The sequence below is a fragment of the Rhizopus delemar genome, genomic scaffold, assembly GCF_000149305.1.
Source record: "Rhizopus delemar RA 99-880 supercont3.6 genomic scaffold, whole genome shotgun sequence".
Taxonomy (NCBI): Eukaryota; Fungi; Mucoromycota; class Mucoromycetes; order Mucorales; family Rhizopodaceae; genus Rhizopus; species Rhizopus delemar.
Window position 1 is genome coordinate 661,737 of NW_027137832.1, and position 14,687 is coordinate 676,423.

The following is a 14,687-nucleotide window of genomic DNA, read 5'->3' on the forward strand; positions in this document are numbered from 1 at the left end:
TTGGATCTCTTGATCACTTAGGCCACATCCATCACGTACATATCCTTCAAAAGATCCATACTTTTCTCTTAATTGATTTATAGTGCATTTCATTCCATTGTATCTAATTAAGGTGTTATTTATGTATTTAAATCGGTCTTAATAAACTTACGATGCAGATAAAGCAGCACGCATATCTTCTTCACTTACACCTATTCTTTCTGATCTACTTTTTAAATCTTTTTCATAATCTATGCTTTTTTAACAAATATCATATAAGTATATCATCACGGTTACTTACCAAAGTATCCAATATTAGACATTTCATACTCCTTTGCTATAATCTCATCGTCCACTCCACACAAGCCCAATAATACCATAATAAATACACCTGTACGGTCTTTGCCTGCAGAACAGTGCACAATCATTGAATGCCTATCTTTTATAGATAGTTCTTTAATCATATAACGAAATACATCACCAATCAATTTCTTCCCAGAATCTAATATAAGCATATAGCCTATACAGCAGTGAGTGTACTTATTCGACATATAAAGAACATAAGATAGAGATTACCTTGAGCAAACCCTTCCTCTCCTTGAAGGTAAACCATCAGATGCTTATAATAATCATTTGTGCTTTTGATCAAGTTTTCATACAAATTAAAACCAAGTCTTGTTATACCGGGAGTATCTCTGTATTTTTTAGTATTGTTAGAGCTTATTCTCTTACTAAATTTTAAAGTTACATCATGGCTCCATCCTTTTTAATTTCATGTTCTAGTCTAAAATCGAATGTAGCCTTTACATTTAATCCAACCAATTGTTGACGTCCCTTTTCGGTAATATTAGATAAGCTACGCCCAAACAGTTAGCGTTCATTTATAAAGAAAAATCCTAGTACTTTACTGTCCTGAACGAAACACGACACGTTCACGTATATATCCTCTTCCGTCTTGGACAAGCCAACCACCAATGTCTCTAAAGTTTCTTACTCCTTCAATATCTATCCATCTAGGCAACACTAGCCCTGTATGCTGTCCCATGCCTACAGCTTTGCGATAATCGTTCTTTTCGTGCTTTTCAAAGAAACTAACAATGGCTTTGACAACCTGCTCATATTGCCCCTTAAAGTTATGATCACCTTCTGGAAGCAGCACAAGTGTGTGGTTTGGTATCTTATTTGCAAACATGGCTGCATTATAAGGAGGCACAATCTACAATAGAACATTAGTAATAATTATTCATTATGTATACATTGCATAATACATTGTCTTTTAATCCGTGACATGTCAATACACAAGTAGAAAGTGGCATTCTTGTTACTAGTTCACTATTAGTAACAGGTAATAATGATGAGATATCTAATATAGTTCTTTACCATGTTCATTGGACCATGAGATGAACCGGTCCACTTCTTTTTGGGTCACTTTGATTGTCACTATACGATCTCTTTGCCTGACTTTCCAATCAAAATATCCTTGTGATTGCAATGCGGCCCCTATTTCAGGTCTATTTCTATAAATTTGATTATCATTCATTTTGTAACGACCAGATACATTCACAAAGAAACTCAGTGGTTTCTCACAACTGGTAGCATATTTAAGTCCTGCTACAGAACCTATTCTTAATATGTTAATGCACATCAAACACTTCATTCTATGGTATGTCTTATACCCCGAGAATGACCAATAACAGCATAAATTTCATATCCCAGTTGATGTTCAAAATATTCGGCTACAGTATGGATATCCTCTACATCTTCCTATATCAAAAGATAAATCATATATACTTTCTTTTTATCTTTTGAATAAAATTTACTGCCATATTAGCATAACCTGGTTCTCCGGTACTTTCACCATTGCCTCTAAAATCAAACCGAAAAGAAGAATAAGGTAATTCTTGTGCTAGTAGTCTGTGAAATAAGTAGTCTTTATGCCCTGTAATGGCAAACAATAATTATTTCACAGCATGTGCGTACTTGTTTGTTTTTACCTAACACGCCGTGAGTGATAAGTATTATTCTAGGTCTCAATCTGTTAAAGTCTATTGCTTCCTTTTTTTCTAAAATGCCAACAATAATTTCTCCATTTTTATTTTGAATGCTCAGTTTCTGGGACATCTTTTACACGAAATAAAAAAAGGAAAGGAAAATTGAAGTTCAGGGCATAAAATATACTTCTTTTTCCTGGGAAAACTTATTACTCATGTAGATTTGTATTACCCTTTCCTATCTGTATCAATGAAGTTACAAGAATAATACTAATTTTTAAGAAATGAACAGTTTTTTTAAATAGGGAAAGTCATGTATATGAGAAACTGAAGGATGTATTGTTTGATTCCATCAATATTGAGCCCTAAAATAAAAGAAAAAGCAATATTACTTTTATAGCTGCAGCCAAACGGATTAACCAAAGACGCTATCTTTTGTCATACAATGTCAAGCTAATCTTTCAAAGGTGAAAGAAAGAAAGCTTGTAAATGCGGATCTTGGTTACATAAAATTGCATTAACAAAAAAATAAATTTGTCATTGTGGCTTATCATTGAATCTATGTTTCTATTGACAGACTCACTTTTCTTCACTTTTTTTGCAACAGTAAAATGTCTAATAACGAGTAAGTATATAATCGAGTTATGAAATGGGCGTGTAACTAATTTTTACTTCAATAGTATTACTGTAAGTACTACTATATTATGATATGTGTGTATATTTATTAAATTATGTGATACGCTCTAGATGGGTGAAGCTGCTATTGAGATTATTGAGAAAGGAACTGAAGAACAATCTTCACCCAATAAAGTAAGACAAACAACACCTTACATGACAAAGTATGAAAAGGCAAGAATTTTGGGTACCCGTGCCCTTCAAATCAGGTATTTACAAATGCAAACCTTTTTTTTTTCTTTTTACTTATTGATATGATATGAATAGTTTGAATGCACCTGTGATGGTTGAATTAGATGGAGAATCAGACGCATTAGTTATTGCCATGAAGGAGTTGAGAGAAAAGAAGGTTCCTTTGATTGTTAGACGCTTTTTACCCGACAACACTTTCGAAGACTGGGATGTAAAGGATTTAATTGTAGAATAAAGCATTGATAAAGCATAGATAAAATATTTCAATCAACTTAATAACAAAATTTGTTTTATACTAAAAGAAAAAAGGTTATATGTATCAGTAAATAGAGAAAAGTGTATATATACAGGCTCTCCGTTGATTTTCTTATGCCTTATTTATTGTTGTTATTTACAGAATTGAAGAAAACTATTTAAGCTCTTCATTTTAATATTCCTCTTCGTCTTCCTCTTTTTTTTCTTCCGTTAAGCTATATTTGCCCTTCATTTTTTGTTTACAAATTTTTAATTTCTCTAAAAGCATTGGTATATGATATTTGGGTCGGTGACAACGTCTAGTTAAAAAAACAAGTTATAAGATTGTGATATTTTTGCTGCCTCCCTACTTACAATTCAAGTTCATCCAAAGCTTCTCTCCACCTTTCTTCAAGCATTAGGTTTTCAATATAAGCATTAAAAACAGTAACACGCTATACATAAGCATTCAATACATGCGGATTTTTAAATAAGATAACTTACAAGTTTATTAGGAGCACTAAGAAAAACGCCTTGTAAGAAATCTGTTAATAGTTTAGGCTCCACTGTTCCAATCAACTCAACGCCCATTTCCCCACATGTTGGCTATATGATAACGTGAAGACTGTAACAGAATCTTGTATAATTTTAAAGCATTTTCATAATCGTCATGAATCATTAATTTTTGAAGCATTGCAGCAATACCTGCTTCTTTTGTTGCTGTATGATGAACACGTTTTCTGTAGGGATCAAAAGTCACAGGTTGTTCAATATTGAGAACATTGGCGTAATGCTTTGCTCTATATGGAATTTTGGGCATATTAAACAATTTTGTCCCAGAAAGAAAAAACTTTTTCAGATAAATAAAACCAGCTGTTAGTCGGAAGAAATATTTTGCAAGCAATCTTCATATTTCATTTACTTTATGTTAATAACAAAGGCAAACTAAATACTTTCTTTTCGACTTTGATTTATTCACAAGATATGATAAGTGGAAAAAGGTCTTGTGTGGGGTTTTTCTGATACTTTGTACAATAAATTCAATTCATATTGTTAATGATGTCTTTTTTTATTATAATTAATATCCTGTACAAAAAAATTCTAAATTGCTTCTATTGTTGTTTAACGCCGTGTTGCTTAATAATGTTGGCTTCATACGGATGCTCACTGCCTTCAAAAATCTTTAAACGATCCAATCTAACTTGACGAAGTCTATTCTTTGGTAACATGCCTGAAATAGCTTTACGAATAGGCTCTGTTGAGTCTTTAGCCTGCAAATCTTTAAAGTTGATCTCTTTTAAACCACCAGGATACATGGTATGATGACGGTATAACTTTTGTTCAGCTTTCTTCCCGGAAACCAAAATGTCTTTGGCATTAATGACAACAACATAATCTCCACAATCGGCTACAAAATATACAGTTTAAATTTTTATTCTTTACATTACAATCATATTTTCCCTCTTTTTTTTTTTTTTTTTTTTTTTTTTACCTGCTGGATCGTAAATGGGTTTATGTTTTCCCATTAAAGTGGTTGCAACATTAGTGGCTAAGCGTCCTAAAACTCTTTGCTTAGCGTCGACGACATGCCACACACGAGCATGTGCAAGAGCGGTCTATAGAGAGCTGATTAATATATATATATATATATATATACATAAAGAAAAAGTATCATACATTGCCAACAGCTTGAGACATATTTTTTAATAGGAAAACTTAAAAGAGGGAACATGGGCCTGCACTGGATTTTTTCAAAAAATGCTGGCATATTTCAAACTCAATATTGGTGCAGTAGTGGAAAGACAATGAAAAGCCAAACAAAGCAATTTTGCTCAAAATTGGAAAAATTATAAAAGTATAAATAAAAGTACGAAGGATTAAAAACCAAGGGTGCTTTAGCACAATTATGTCATTTCACTGGATAGCTTTCTTTCAATTGCTGTAATATCACAAATTCTCAAAAACTCTTTAAAAAGATTTAAATAAAATAATGATATCGTTTATTATCCATTCATTTAAGTCGGTGCAGAAGAAAAGTTCCATTGATATTATCGGCTTTAGTTTGTTTCATTCGTTGGAATAGTAAATATGTTTTTAAGCTCTTCAGGTGTAAATCCACCTGAAGAAGGTGTGGCATCAGGAAATAGGTTCGTTAGCATGCTAGGAAATACACGGTCAGATAATTCAGGATCACCAAGAGTGTATTTATAGCCCCAATTTGTGATATTGGTAGGAGTAAGGCTCTTTACTAATATACGATCTACGTAATAGAAAACAGTAAGGCTCATGGCAATAAAAAATCACATATAACTTACCATTACGCAACAAGTTTGCAGAGTCACTTACAATAGCTCTGAAAATCGTATAGGGTAGTTGAAAACCAGTGACCTTGGTTCTTTCAACCATCAAACCAGCATAAAGCTCAACACGATCAGGGGTACAATACAACTCTTTCAATGCTTGTTGAACACTGGGTTTTTCTGAAAAGTCTTCAAAGGTTTCCAATGGCATCAAGTTAAAGAACTTCCTAAATTCGTTAAAGGTACGGGCTCCAAGAGCACGAGCTTGATTGATAGCAGCAATTTCAACATATTCTAATCCTACAGGCGTATTTTGACCTTGACTGATTTTTTTTAAGAATTAGTCATGTTTTCATTGCACACAATGACTTTTTTTTACCCAAAATCTGAAGAAACTTGAGTGTAGCCTGCTCTTAATGCTTTAATAATATCTACATCAGGGAAGCTACCGGTTTTGATATCACGATGAGTACCAGCAATGGGCAGCCCTTTCTCCAATTCCTCTTGACTAGCATGCGCAAAGTGTTTGTTAAACTCCTCTACCCTGTCGTTAAGCCTATGTTCATTTTCAGGGTCTGGTCCTTCCAAAATCTTTTTGAGATAGCCGCTTCTTGATTTTCCATTCATACTTCCTCCCAAAGCACTGGCTACTTTAGCAGTATACTCAGCATCCTCTTTACCAAGGGCGGGATGCCAACGATATATCAAGTTGAACTCACTTGAGACAACATTACCATAGATAGGTGTATCCACACCGGCAAGAAAGTCCAATGTAAAATGAGAGTTAGCACCTACACCAAGGATAGTACGCACAAAATCGTGAGTAATGATGTTTACATAGCAACCATTGTTAATCAAACGAGCTGTTTGGAAAAGGTGCTCATCTTGCTCTTCTTCTGTCGTCAAGGCTTTACCAGGGCCATAGGAGAAACGTTCGTTTTCATTGATCTCCAACAACTTTTTGGCAATGTAATTGTGATTACGAGAAAACATGACCATCAGCGCAGATACACCTAATCCACAGAATTAATGGATGCCTTTCTTTTATACCGAATATGTTTACCAGGTGGCTGAATAACAAGACGCTTATCATGCCATTGATCAGGTTTCAACAACCCTCCTTTCATTTGACGATAAGATACCTGTTGCTCACGGTTATTACCATAAAGCAGAGAGCTACAGAAATAGAGAAATGCGATTAGCAAAATGCAAAAGAAAAAGCTTTTTTTTTTGATTACAGGTCTAAATAGCTAGTGGTTAAATTGCGACGCGGGTCGTTATAATCTGTGTGAAATAAGTCATGGGAGATAACGACAGCTAAATAGAGCAACATCATGTTGACACCATTTTTATTTGGTGTAAATTCACCATCAGGACGCCTTAGAAGTTTATCAAAAACCTCTTTAGCTGGTGGAAGGTTTTCATTATTATTGCTTGAAGTTGTAACCGACATAACATAGTTAGACCCAGCTTTTCCCTACAATTACCATGTTTAATCATATGTTTTGATTAATATGAAACAAATGGCTTACGACTTCAGGGAACAGGGGGCTGTTTTGGGAACCATCAGCAGTACGGAAGTGATGACCAGCATAGGTTATAAATGGTTTTGGTATAATATTCTATGTATCAATGATAAATATTGAATTATCTTTATATTCATACTGCTAGAATTACATAAAAGCCATCTACGAAAGACCGTGATGCTGCAGTTACAAAATCTTGATTTTCAGGACGCAATTGACTCAAAATTTCTATGGCAGCTTCAAGAGTATTGTTTCGATCGTTGATTGGATAGTTTTTACTAAGCAATCTATTAAGATGAAGTTAGAGAAGAAGCTCTAATTTAAGCGCTATTTACTTACTGTTCAATAATAACACGTAAAAGAGTAAGCTGCTGGTTGATTGACAAAGATAAGATTTCCTTAATCGCTCCGGAGCTATTAGAATTAATGTTCAAAATAGCCTTGATGTTTTCCGTCAATGCTTTCCATGTCCATTTAGCACCCGTAGGAGAACTAGATGGAGAAGGTTTAATGATGCCTTTACTCCGTTTATCTTGTTTGTTATCAATATCGTTCACAATGGCCTTGAGGTATTCTAGTAGGCCTTGATGATCTAAATGATTCTTAATGTGATAAAGATGATCGTCAACATCCTTTTTAGCCATTGATGCCTAGTAAAATATGATAAGAAGAATGCTTTCTCCTACTTGAATAATCAAGACTAGTTTACTTACAGAATTAGATGAGATTGACTTCCTTTGTATCATTTTTAGAAGGGGAAAGTTGTTTGATAATTCCAAAAAATATGTGCCAAACGAAGGCTTTTTATAAAGTAATTAAGATGTAACATGACTTGCCGTAACCTTTTTATGGACTTCTTCGTTTCTGTCATCCTTTTGATCTGAACATAAAGCAAGGTGATGTGCTCGTTTTTAAATTGGACGCATTCTATAAGGATATGATCTGTCTTTTATCTGTGCAGACTGATATCATGTTTTTTCTGGTATGATCATCTTGCCATTTCATTAGCTTCATTAAAATAATTTATATATGGCTCTGATTAAGCAAATGTCCACAAAAGGGTATCATCTTGCAAAATCATCAACATTTTAAAATGGACTTACTTAGAAGCTTTTAAAGTATAAAAGATAATAGGTGCCTGTGATCAACTAACACAATAAAACTAACACTGACAGATACAGAAGCATAATGATAGTAATATTAGTAATAATACAGATGCAGCATAGACAAAGAATGATTTATTCTCTTGTTATGTAGCATATTACATTTACAAAGAGCTTCCGTGACAGTACCATATACTAATCAATGTCAAGCTGCATTAACATTAGCTTCAATAACAATGCATTGATCTTTCACATACATTTCCTTTTTTTTTGCTTTAATAATTTTTACAAACAACTTCTCTCCACTTTTTTTTATAGAAGCAATTAGAATTCACTTTGTTGCTTGTAAAAATATATTGTTTTAAAAAGTAATGTTGGTTAAAAAATTGTAAAGTACAATAATACTATCACAAGACTATCTTCTTTCTTTTTGATAATACACACAGATTACTCTTTAGAGAAACCCTTAGAGTACACTTTTCAGTTTTCTATTGCTTTCATCATATAAACACAAAAAAGGAAGGATGCAAGGATGTTTTGATTCATCCTGTGTCTTTAGAAAAGGAAAGCAAGTTTACAAATTATTTTGTCATTGATTTTATTCGTTTGGTCATAATTAATAATACTGTGCTCCTTACAATGTATCAGTTGGTATGTAACCACTTGCTTGTATATATCAGCTTTCCTCAAATTGCATTTGTTCTCCGCCTTGTTATTTTAAACACAAGCCACTACCATGAAAAAAAGTAAAAAAAAATAGGCAAGGGGCAACTTCTTTCTTTAATTTACCCAATGTCTAAAAAAACACAAGCAGCCGAAGTCATTGTTAAATTACTCATTGGTGCTGGGAAAGCCTCACCTAGTCCACCTGTAGGTCCAGCATTAGGTGCTCGTGGTGTAAAATCAATGGACTTTTGTAAACAATTCAACGATAAAACCAAGCACATCATAACCGATACACCAGTACCCACTGTAATTACCATTAAACCTGACCGTACATTTACCTTTGCCATCAAATCACCACCTACAACCTATTTACTCAAAAATGCAGCGGGCATCACAAAAGGAGCTCAGACACCAGGCACTGAAGTGGTTGGCAAGGTTTCTTTAAAACATGTTTATGAAATTGCAAAGATTAAACAACAAGATGCCAACTTGAAACATTTATCACTAGAAAGTATTTCAAGTAGTATTATTGGTGTGGCAAAGAGCGTTGGTATTCAGGTTGTCCACTAGAAGTGAAAATATTTGTATTATAAATGGGAAAGAAAATAATAAAAAGAAAGAAAAAAGGGGCGACCGATGTTGTTTATAGAGCGCACCAAATAGCACTTGTAAAAAAAAAAAAAGGACAAGACATGCATAATTGCTAAGCAAATTAAATGTACACAAGAGAGACAACGAACGTTGTTTTTTAATTATTGTTATCCAAATTTTAATTGTAACTGAAAGATTAACAATAAGCTTGAATCAACTTATGCTGAAATGCACATTAAAGTGTTGTTGCTTTAAAAATATGCCAGTTTTATACTTAAAAGGATAAGTAGTTACAGAAAAACTTTGTTTATGCTGCAGGTGATCAGAGCTCAGAAGATTCAGTTGTTAGAACTCTTGATTGGAGAACTGATGCACAATCTTTATTAGTCAAAATGTGTGATTAGCTGCATACTTTTGTATATGTTATAAAGATTACCAGCAAGGACAAAGCAAAGAGTCTTATTACTTTCAATATGCTTTGGAACAAGGTTGAGGGAGGGAGGAAGTATGCAAAAACAGTAATCAATGAGCTAGCTAGAATAGAACAAAAAGGAAGCGGTTGTTTCCGCAATCTACCAAATCTGAAAGAATCTAGTGCAGTAAACATTAGGCTTGATCTAGGCAATGCTGTAAAAGAACAACAGGCTAAAGACCATACCGAAGCTTGCAGCTAATGAATGATAAAAAAAAATATCATTTACTAAGTCTCTCTCTTTTGATGGTTGCTTGTCCTGTCTTGTAATAACAATTATTACTCGTGTACTTATCATCATCTAGTGATTATACAAAGGTTTATTTTGTAACTTTCATTTATACATGCATTATTGACAGAGCATAATATACATAAATAAAGACAGTCTATTACAGTGTCTTAATCTAAAATGAGACAATTAATAAAATAAATTAGACACTTTAAAAGAGACGAACGCCAATTTTTTTTAGGCAGGTGAACAAAACAAATTAAACAATGCAGATTCCTTTTGTAGATGATTTTTTTATCATACTGTCATTCTCCACCTTTTAATGTGGAGTGCAATGTAATTGAACAACTGGCTGTATGCACACATATCATTAGCTTTGTAGTGTTGTATATGAAATGACAACAGTATAAGCACTTGCTTTATAATGTCTAAGAGGGACAGAGCTTATAACTCAATCATCAAGACATTATGTTATAAAGTACTGGACTATTTGATTATTATTTCATCATGACATATAGTATAAGGTTATACGTAGAATTGCTTCATTGTTCTAACTCCACTCTAGCAGTGACACTATGTTGTCAAAAGATAATGATAGCACAAATGACAACAATAATAAAAAATGCTGTCAATCCATCTATTTTTTTCTTTTTTCTTTTTTCTTTTTCTTTATGGAATCGCCTCAAGAGATCATAACAGTTAAAGGTTCAATCGCTGGTATTGAGTGGGAAGCCAAAATATATTTCGCTACTCAAGACGCTTGTAGCTAATGTTCATACACTTGTGTTACATCTATTCTCCTTTTTGAAGTACATCTTTATTCATGAACTGGAAAATAATCCTGTGTTTCCCTTGGAGGATTTCATTAATGTTGACTTTTTTAAAAAGTCTTTTTGTCACTCCTCAATAACTACAAGCCAGACAAACAAAAAGCTTCGACAAAATCAAGAACTTACAAAGGGCTAGTATTCAACTATCGACACCAGTATTTTCAGTGTTGTTCGTATCAGTCAGTTAATATGAAGTATGCTAATCAGATAACCTCTTATGAAGCGGTAAAAATTGTCACTGCTTACTTGAATGGGGTCAAAGTTCAATTCAGAAACAAAGTTTGAATGTTTCTTAACTTGCTCTTAAAGAAGAACGAAAGAATAAAGGCACTGAAAAGCGAGATAAAGAAGAACGGGGGGAACAGAGAAAGAGGTTGCGACAACTGTAAAGACAACAACAGAGCAAATAAGCAAGACTGAGCTGGCTATATCGTCAAGAAACATTGAAGATATGCCTAAAGAGTTTTTCTCAAATGATTAGATAAAATCGTAATCTTTTTGACTCATATTCGACGCATTATCGATTTGCGAAAGACTCGATCTATTATGACTGTAAAGCTAACCCTCTCAAACACATAAAAGCGTACTATAGACTATCAAGCATGTGCGAAGCGCTTCAAAACAAACAATTCAATTGCTTCCCATTAAGAAAGGGCTTCTAACCATCGTACATGACGATTGATACGAATATTTTAAATACTCAAATCTTGGAGAATTCCATCATCAGCCACTTGGATAAAGAAGTAGTATGGGGACCGTTCGTGATGCTACATCAAAGGTGATGAAACCACAGGGAGAAAGAAAGTCCATGAAGTTTAGAGGTACGATATACACAGATGGCGTAGGTGTGTCGGTATTAAAGCAAAGCTACAATACGAAGAAGAAAGGTGGCAGTAGCGGCGGAAAGTCAAAGTCTATTGAAGCAGTCGAATTCCAGTTCGTTGAGAAGCTGGGACAAGAAGAGTTGTTGACTGGTGCTGGCAAATGTGTATTAATTGATCCTGGCCGTCGAGACTTGCTTTACTGTATGCATGAAAAGAGCACTGTTGAAAAATAAAATGATTTACCGATATACAAGCAACCAAAAAGCAATCGAAACTAAATCCAGAAAATTCAGGAAGCTCAGGAACAACTTGAAGAGAGACGAAGTGATTGCAGCAGAGCTTTCCCTGTCGCATTTCAAATCCTCAACTGTTAACAAAGACAAGTTTGTCGAGTATCTTCAAGAAAGAGCCAAAGTCACCCCAGTCATGAAAGCGTACTACTTAAATGAAGATCGCCCTGCAAAAGAAGATCAGCGTGCCCATGGTTTTTTTACCCTTCAGAAAAATGAAGCTCTTAAGTTTCATTAATCAGCAACAAGCAGACAAACGGTTAGCCAAGAAGCTTAGAGAGAGGTTTGGGAATGATGCTATCTTAATAGTTGGTAACTGGTCGGCAGCAAAAGTAAAGTATCATGAACCCATTAGAGACATCGGAATGAGAAGAATGCTAGACAAAGAAGGCTTCCAGAAGTACCTCCTTGACGAGTTCCGGAATTCTAGTCTGTGCCCTTCGTGCCAGAACGGTGAACTTGAAACGTTTAAAAATTACAAACTCCTAGACCATATCAAAGAGAAAAGTATCCCATTGCAGATCGTCATAGCCTTTTAAGGTAGGTGCTTTTTATATGCAAGTAAAAGAAAAAAAATAACAAGCTTTCATGATTTCTGCCCAGGTGCAAAAACCAACAATGTTTAAAGGCTGTGACGAGCATAATGAAAGCTACTGCTAAAGTTCCTCTTCATCGTCTTTGGAATCGTGATATGGCCGCTACATTAAACTTTAGGCACATCCTTTTCAGCCTGCGTGCAAATGGTGAAAGACCAGAACATTTCTGCAGATCGAAGAAACTTCTCTCCACCGGTTCTAAAAGAAAGAATATATCATCATCATCAGCTACCACTAGTCGACCGATGAAAAGACTGAATAATCCTTTGTAGTTACCGTTACATTAATCCCAGATACAGTGTAAGTCTTTGAACAATCGTCTAAATTGTTTTGTTCACTTGTCGCAAAAAAAAAAAGTTGGCGTTCGTCTCTTTTAAAGTATCTAATTTATTTTATAAATCGTCTCATTTTAGATTAAAATACTGTACTATACTCAGCTGGCTGAATGAAGAAAAAAAAAAACCTGATTTGCATGTGTATTGGTCTCCAAAGGGAACACATAATCTTGTATAAAAAGCTACATTTTATTTCTTTGAAAGCATATCACTTGAACAAAACTATAAAAACTTCTCTTTTTGGAAGCAAATCAAAGCTGCAACAAAAAATGAGGTGCTTTGTTACTTTTTAAAATACATGCATTAAATGTTACCATAAAAACAGATTTCCAGATAATGCAACAGATAGTCTATTTGATCTTTCAATCTTTCTTTAACCCTCTTTCTATCTCACCAAAAGAACGGAGCAAAAATGAAATGTTAATGTAACCATTAAGCACGCTTGTTATTTAATTTGTATTTTCAGAAGAAAAAAAAATAAAGCCCAAATAAGGTTTTTCTCATCTGAATTAAAATTAATTAAAGTCAGCAAAAAAGGCACCAAAATAAACAAAAAGCTGTTCAACTAAAGAAAGCAAGGCATGAAAGAACAGAAAATAAAAGAAATAAAGAAAGAAAAATACGAATGAGAAGGAGAAGAAGAATAGCTTAAAAAGGTTTTTTTATAGAGTAAAATGACGTTTGCTGACAATGTAACCATGGAATTACCCCCGCTAACCTCCCCCCTTTTTTTATATATTCTCTTTTCTCTTTTTATTAAAATATTTTTTAAACTAAAAAAAAACAGCAGATGATGACAGAACCATCTTTATATGAAGATGACCCATTTCTTAACGGACAAAGCCTAGAGGATGAGCTTCTTGGTAAAGGATATTTAAATGAAGTACCTTTGGGTTCTTCATTAGCAGCCGAACTTCAGTCTGCCACCAACGACATTACAATAGTTGACCCAGTAGCAGTAGCAGCACCTCCTTCCAAATTAGCCTCTATGGTTATGGACCGACGTCCTTTGTCCTGTGACTTGACAAATAGTCCACTGATATCGCCTCTTCAGTGGTCAGCTTCATCAGGTGTTCGAAGTAGACGATCCTCTTTTTCTTCCTCTTGGTCCTCTATCAACGATCCAGAAGACGATGACCCATTTGATGTGCTAAAGAAGCAATTGGAAGATTTAAATACAGCCGTTTGGGAAACCAAGACTGTTCATAAACGTTTATCCAAGACCCTTTCGTTAGATGAAACACTCCAAGGTCTCGTGACTTTTGCTCCACCTTTTGAATATGTCATGCAATCCGTTATTAACTTGCTCGATCGTAAATCGCGCGACAGAGAACGACAGACAAGTTATTTGCGTAGTTTAGACAGCGCACTTCGAAAGGAGACAAATTGGATGTCTTCAGAAACTATTAAAGAACTCGAGGGAATCTTGGCTGGTGTGAAGGCAACGTTGAATGATCCAAGCTATTCCTATGAGAATCCTATACCTTCACTAAGAACACTGACAATGGAAACAAGCACAACAACTGATTCACTAGAAGAATTAAAAGAATTAATGTATGTCAACAAACGACAAGTACAAGAATTAAACAGTCGACTTCGATCAATCGCAAAGACAGTACATGAAGTCAGAAAAGATATGCGAAAGATTAATAAATTTATTGAAGAAAAAGATGATGAAGATCCAGTCATATTAGAAAAAGGTGAAGCATCACAAAGAGTAAAAGATATTTTATGGGGTTTGGATGATTTAGATTCTGAATCAAGCAAAAAACTTGAAAAAATGAAATCCTTTTGGGAAAATAATTAATCCCTGTATATTCCCTCGTCCCTTTGTATTATTTTCTCCTCCTCCTT

At 34.3% G+C, this 14,687-nt stretch overlaps 8 protein-coding genes across 8 annotated transcripts; 4 read left to right on the forward strand and 4 right to left on the reverse strand.

The window, feature by feature from the left end:
• Positions 1 to 89: 89 nt before the first annotated feature.
• On the reverse strand, positions 90 to 1,368 carry RO3G_08234 (uncharacterized protein; the record flags this gene model as incomplete). Its single annotated transcript, XM_067662824.1, has 5 exons — positions 90 to 103; positions 281 to 481; positions 556 to 710; positions 888 to 1,195; positions 1,360 to 1,368. The coding sequence occupies 5 exons, from the start codon at positions 1,366 to 1,368 to the stop codon at positions 90 to 92; spliced, it is 687 nt and encodes a 228-aa protein (XP_067518925.1).
• Positions 1,369 to 2,717: 1,349 nt separating this feature from the next.
• RO3G_08235 (uncharacterized protein) lies at positions 2,718 to 3,072 on the forward strand (the record flags this gene model as incomplete). The annotated part of the gene is made up of 2 exons (XM_067662825.1): positions 2,718 to 2,854; positions 2,913 to 3,072. 2 exons carry the CDS (start codon positions 2,718 to 2,720, stop codon positions 3,070 to 3,072), a joined length of 297 nt encoding a protein of 98 aa, XP_067518926.1.
• Positions 3,073 to 3,264: 192 nt separating this feature from the next.
• RO3G_08236 (uncharacterized protein) lies at positions 3,265 to 3,662 on the reverse strand (the record flags this gene model as incomplete). Its single annotated transcript, XM_067662826.1, has 3 exons — positions 3,265 to 3,391; positions 3,447 to 3,526; positions 3,576 to 3,662. 3 exons carry the CDS (start codon positions 3,660 to 3,662, stop codon positions 3,265 to 3,267), a joined length of 294 nt encoding a protein of 97 aa, XP_067518927.1.
• A 521-nt stretch (positions 3,663 to 4,183) lies between these two features.
• On the reverse strand, positions 4,184 to 4,769 carry RO3G_08237 (mitochondrial 54S ribosomal protein uL13m; the record flags this gene model as incomplete). Its single annotated transcript, XM_067662827.1, has 3 exons — positions 4,184 to 4,479; positions 4,564 to 4,687; positions 4,749 to 4,769. 3 exons carry the CDS (start codon positions 4,767 to 4,769, stop codon positions 4,184 to 4,186), a joined length of 441 nt encoding a protein of 146 aa, XP_067518928.1.
• A 359-nt stretch (positions 4,770 to 5,128) lies between these two features.
• RO3G_08238 (uncharacterized protein) lies at positions 5,129 to 7,643 on the reverse strand (the record flags this gene model as incomplete). The annotated part of the gene is made up of 9 exons (XM_067662828.1): positions 5,129 to 5,331; positions 5,387 to 5,694; positions 5,751 to 6,384; positions 6,435 to 6,547; positions 6,610 to 6,848; positions 6,904 to 6,993; positions 7,088 to 7,184; positions 7,237 to 7,547; positions 7,611 to 7,643. 9 exons carry the CDS (start codon positions 7,641 to 7,643, stop codon positions 5,129 to 5,131), a joined length of 2,028 nt encoding a protein of 675 aa, XP_067518929.1.
• Positions 7,644 to 8,792: 1,149 nt separating this feature from the next.
• RO3G_08239 (mitochondrial 54S ribosomal protein uL11m) lies at positions 8,793 to 9,236 on the forward strand (the record flags this gene model as incomplete). The annotated part of the gene is made up of 1 exon (XM_067662829.1): positions 8,793 to 9,236. The coding sequence occupies one exon, from the start codon at positions 8,793 to 8,795 to the stop codon at positions 9,234 to 9,236; it is 444 nt and encodes a 147-aa protein (XP_067518930.1).
• A 2,300-nt stretch (positions 9,237 to 11,536) lies between these two features.
• Positions 11,537 to 11,845, forward strand: RO3G_08240 (uncharacterized protein; the record flags this gene model as incomplete). Its single annotated transcript, XM_067662830.1, has 1 exon — positions 11,537 to 11,845. The coding sequence occupies one exon, from the start codon at positions 11,537 to 11,539 to the stop codon at positions 11,843 to 11,845; it is 309 nt and encodes a 102-aa protein (XP_067518931.1).
• Positions 11,846 to 13,623: 1,778 nt separating this feature from the next.
• Positions 13,624 to 14,640, forward strand: RO3G_08241 (uncharacterized protein; the record flags this gene model as incomplete). Its single annotated transcript, XM_067662831.1, has 1 exon — positions 13,624 to 14,640. The coding sequence occupies one exon, from the start codon at positions 13,624 to 13,626 to the stop codon at positions 14,638 to 14,640; it is 1,017 nt and encodes a 338-aa protein (XP_067518932.1).
• Positions 14,641 to 14,687: the final 47 nt, after the last annotated feature.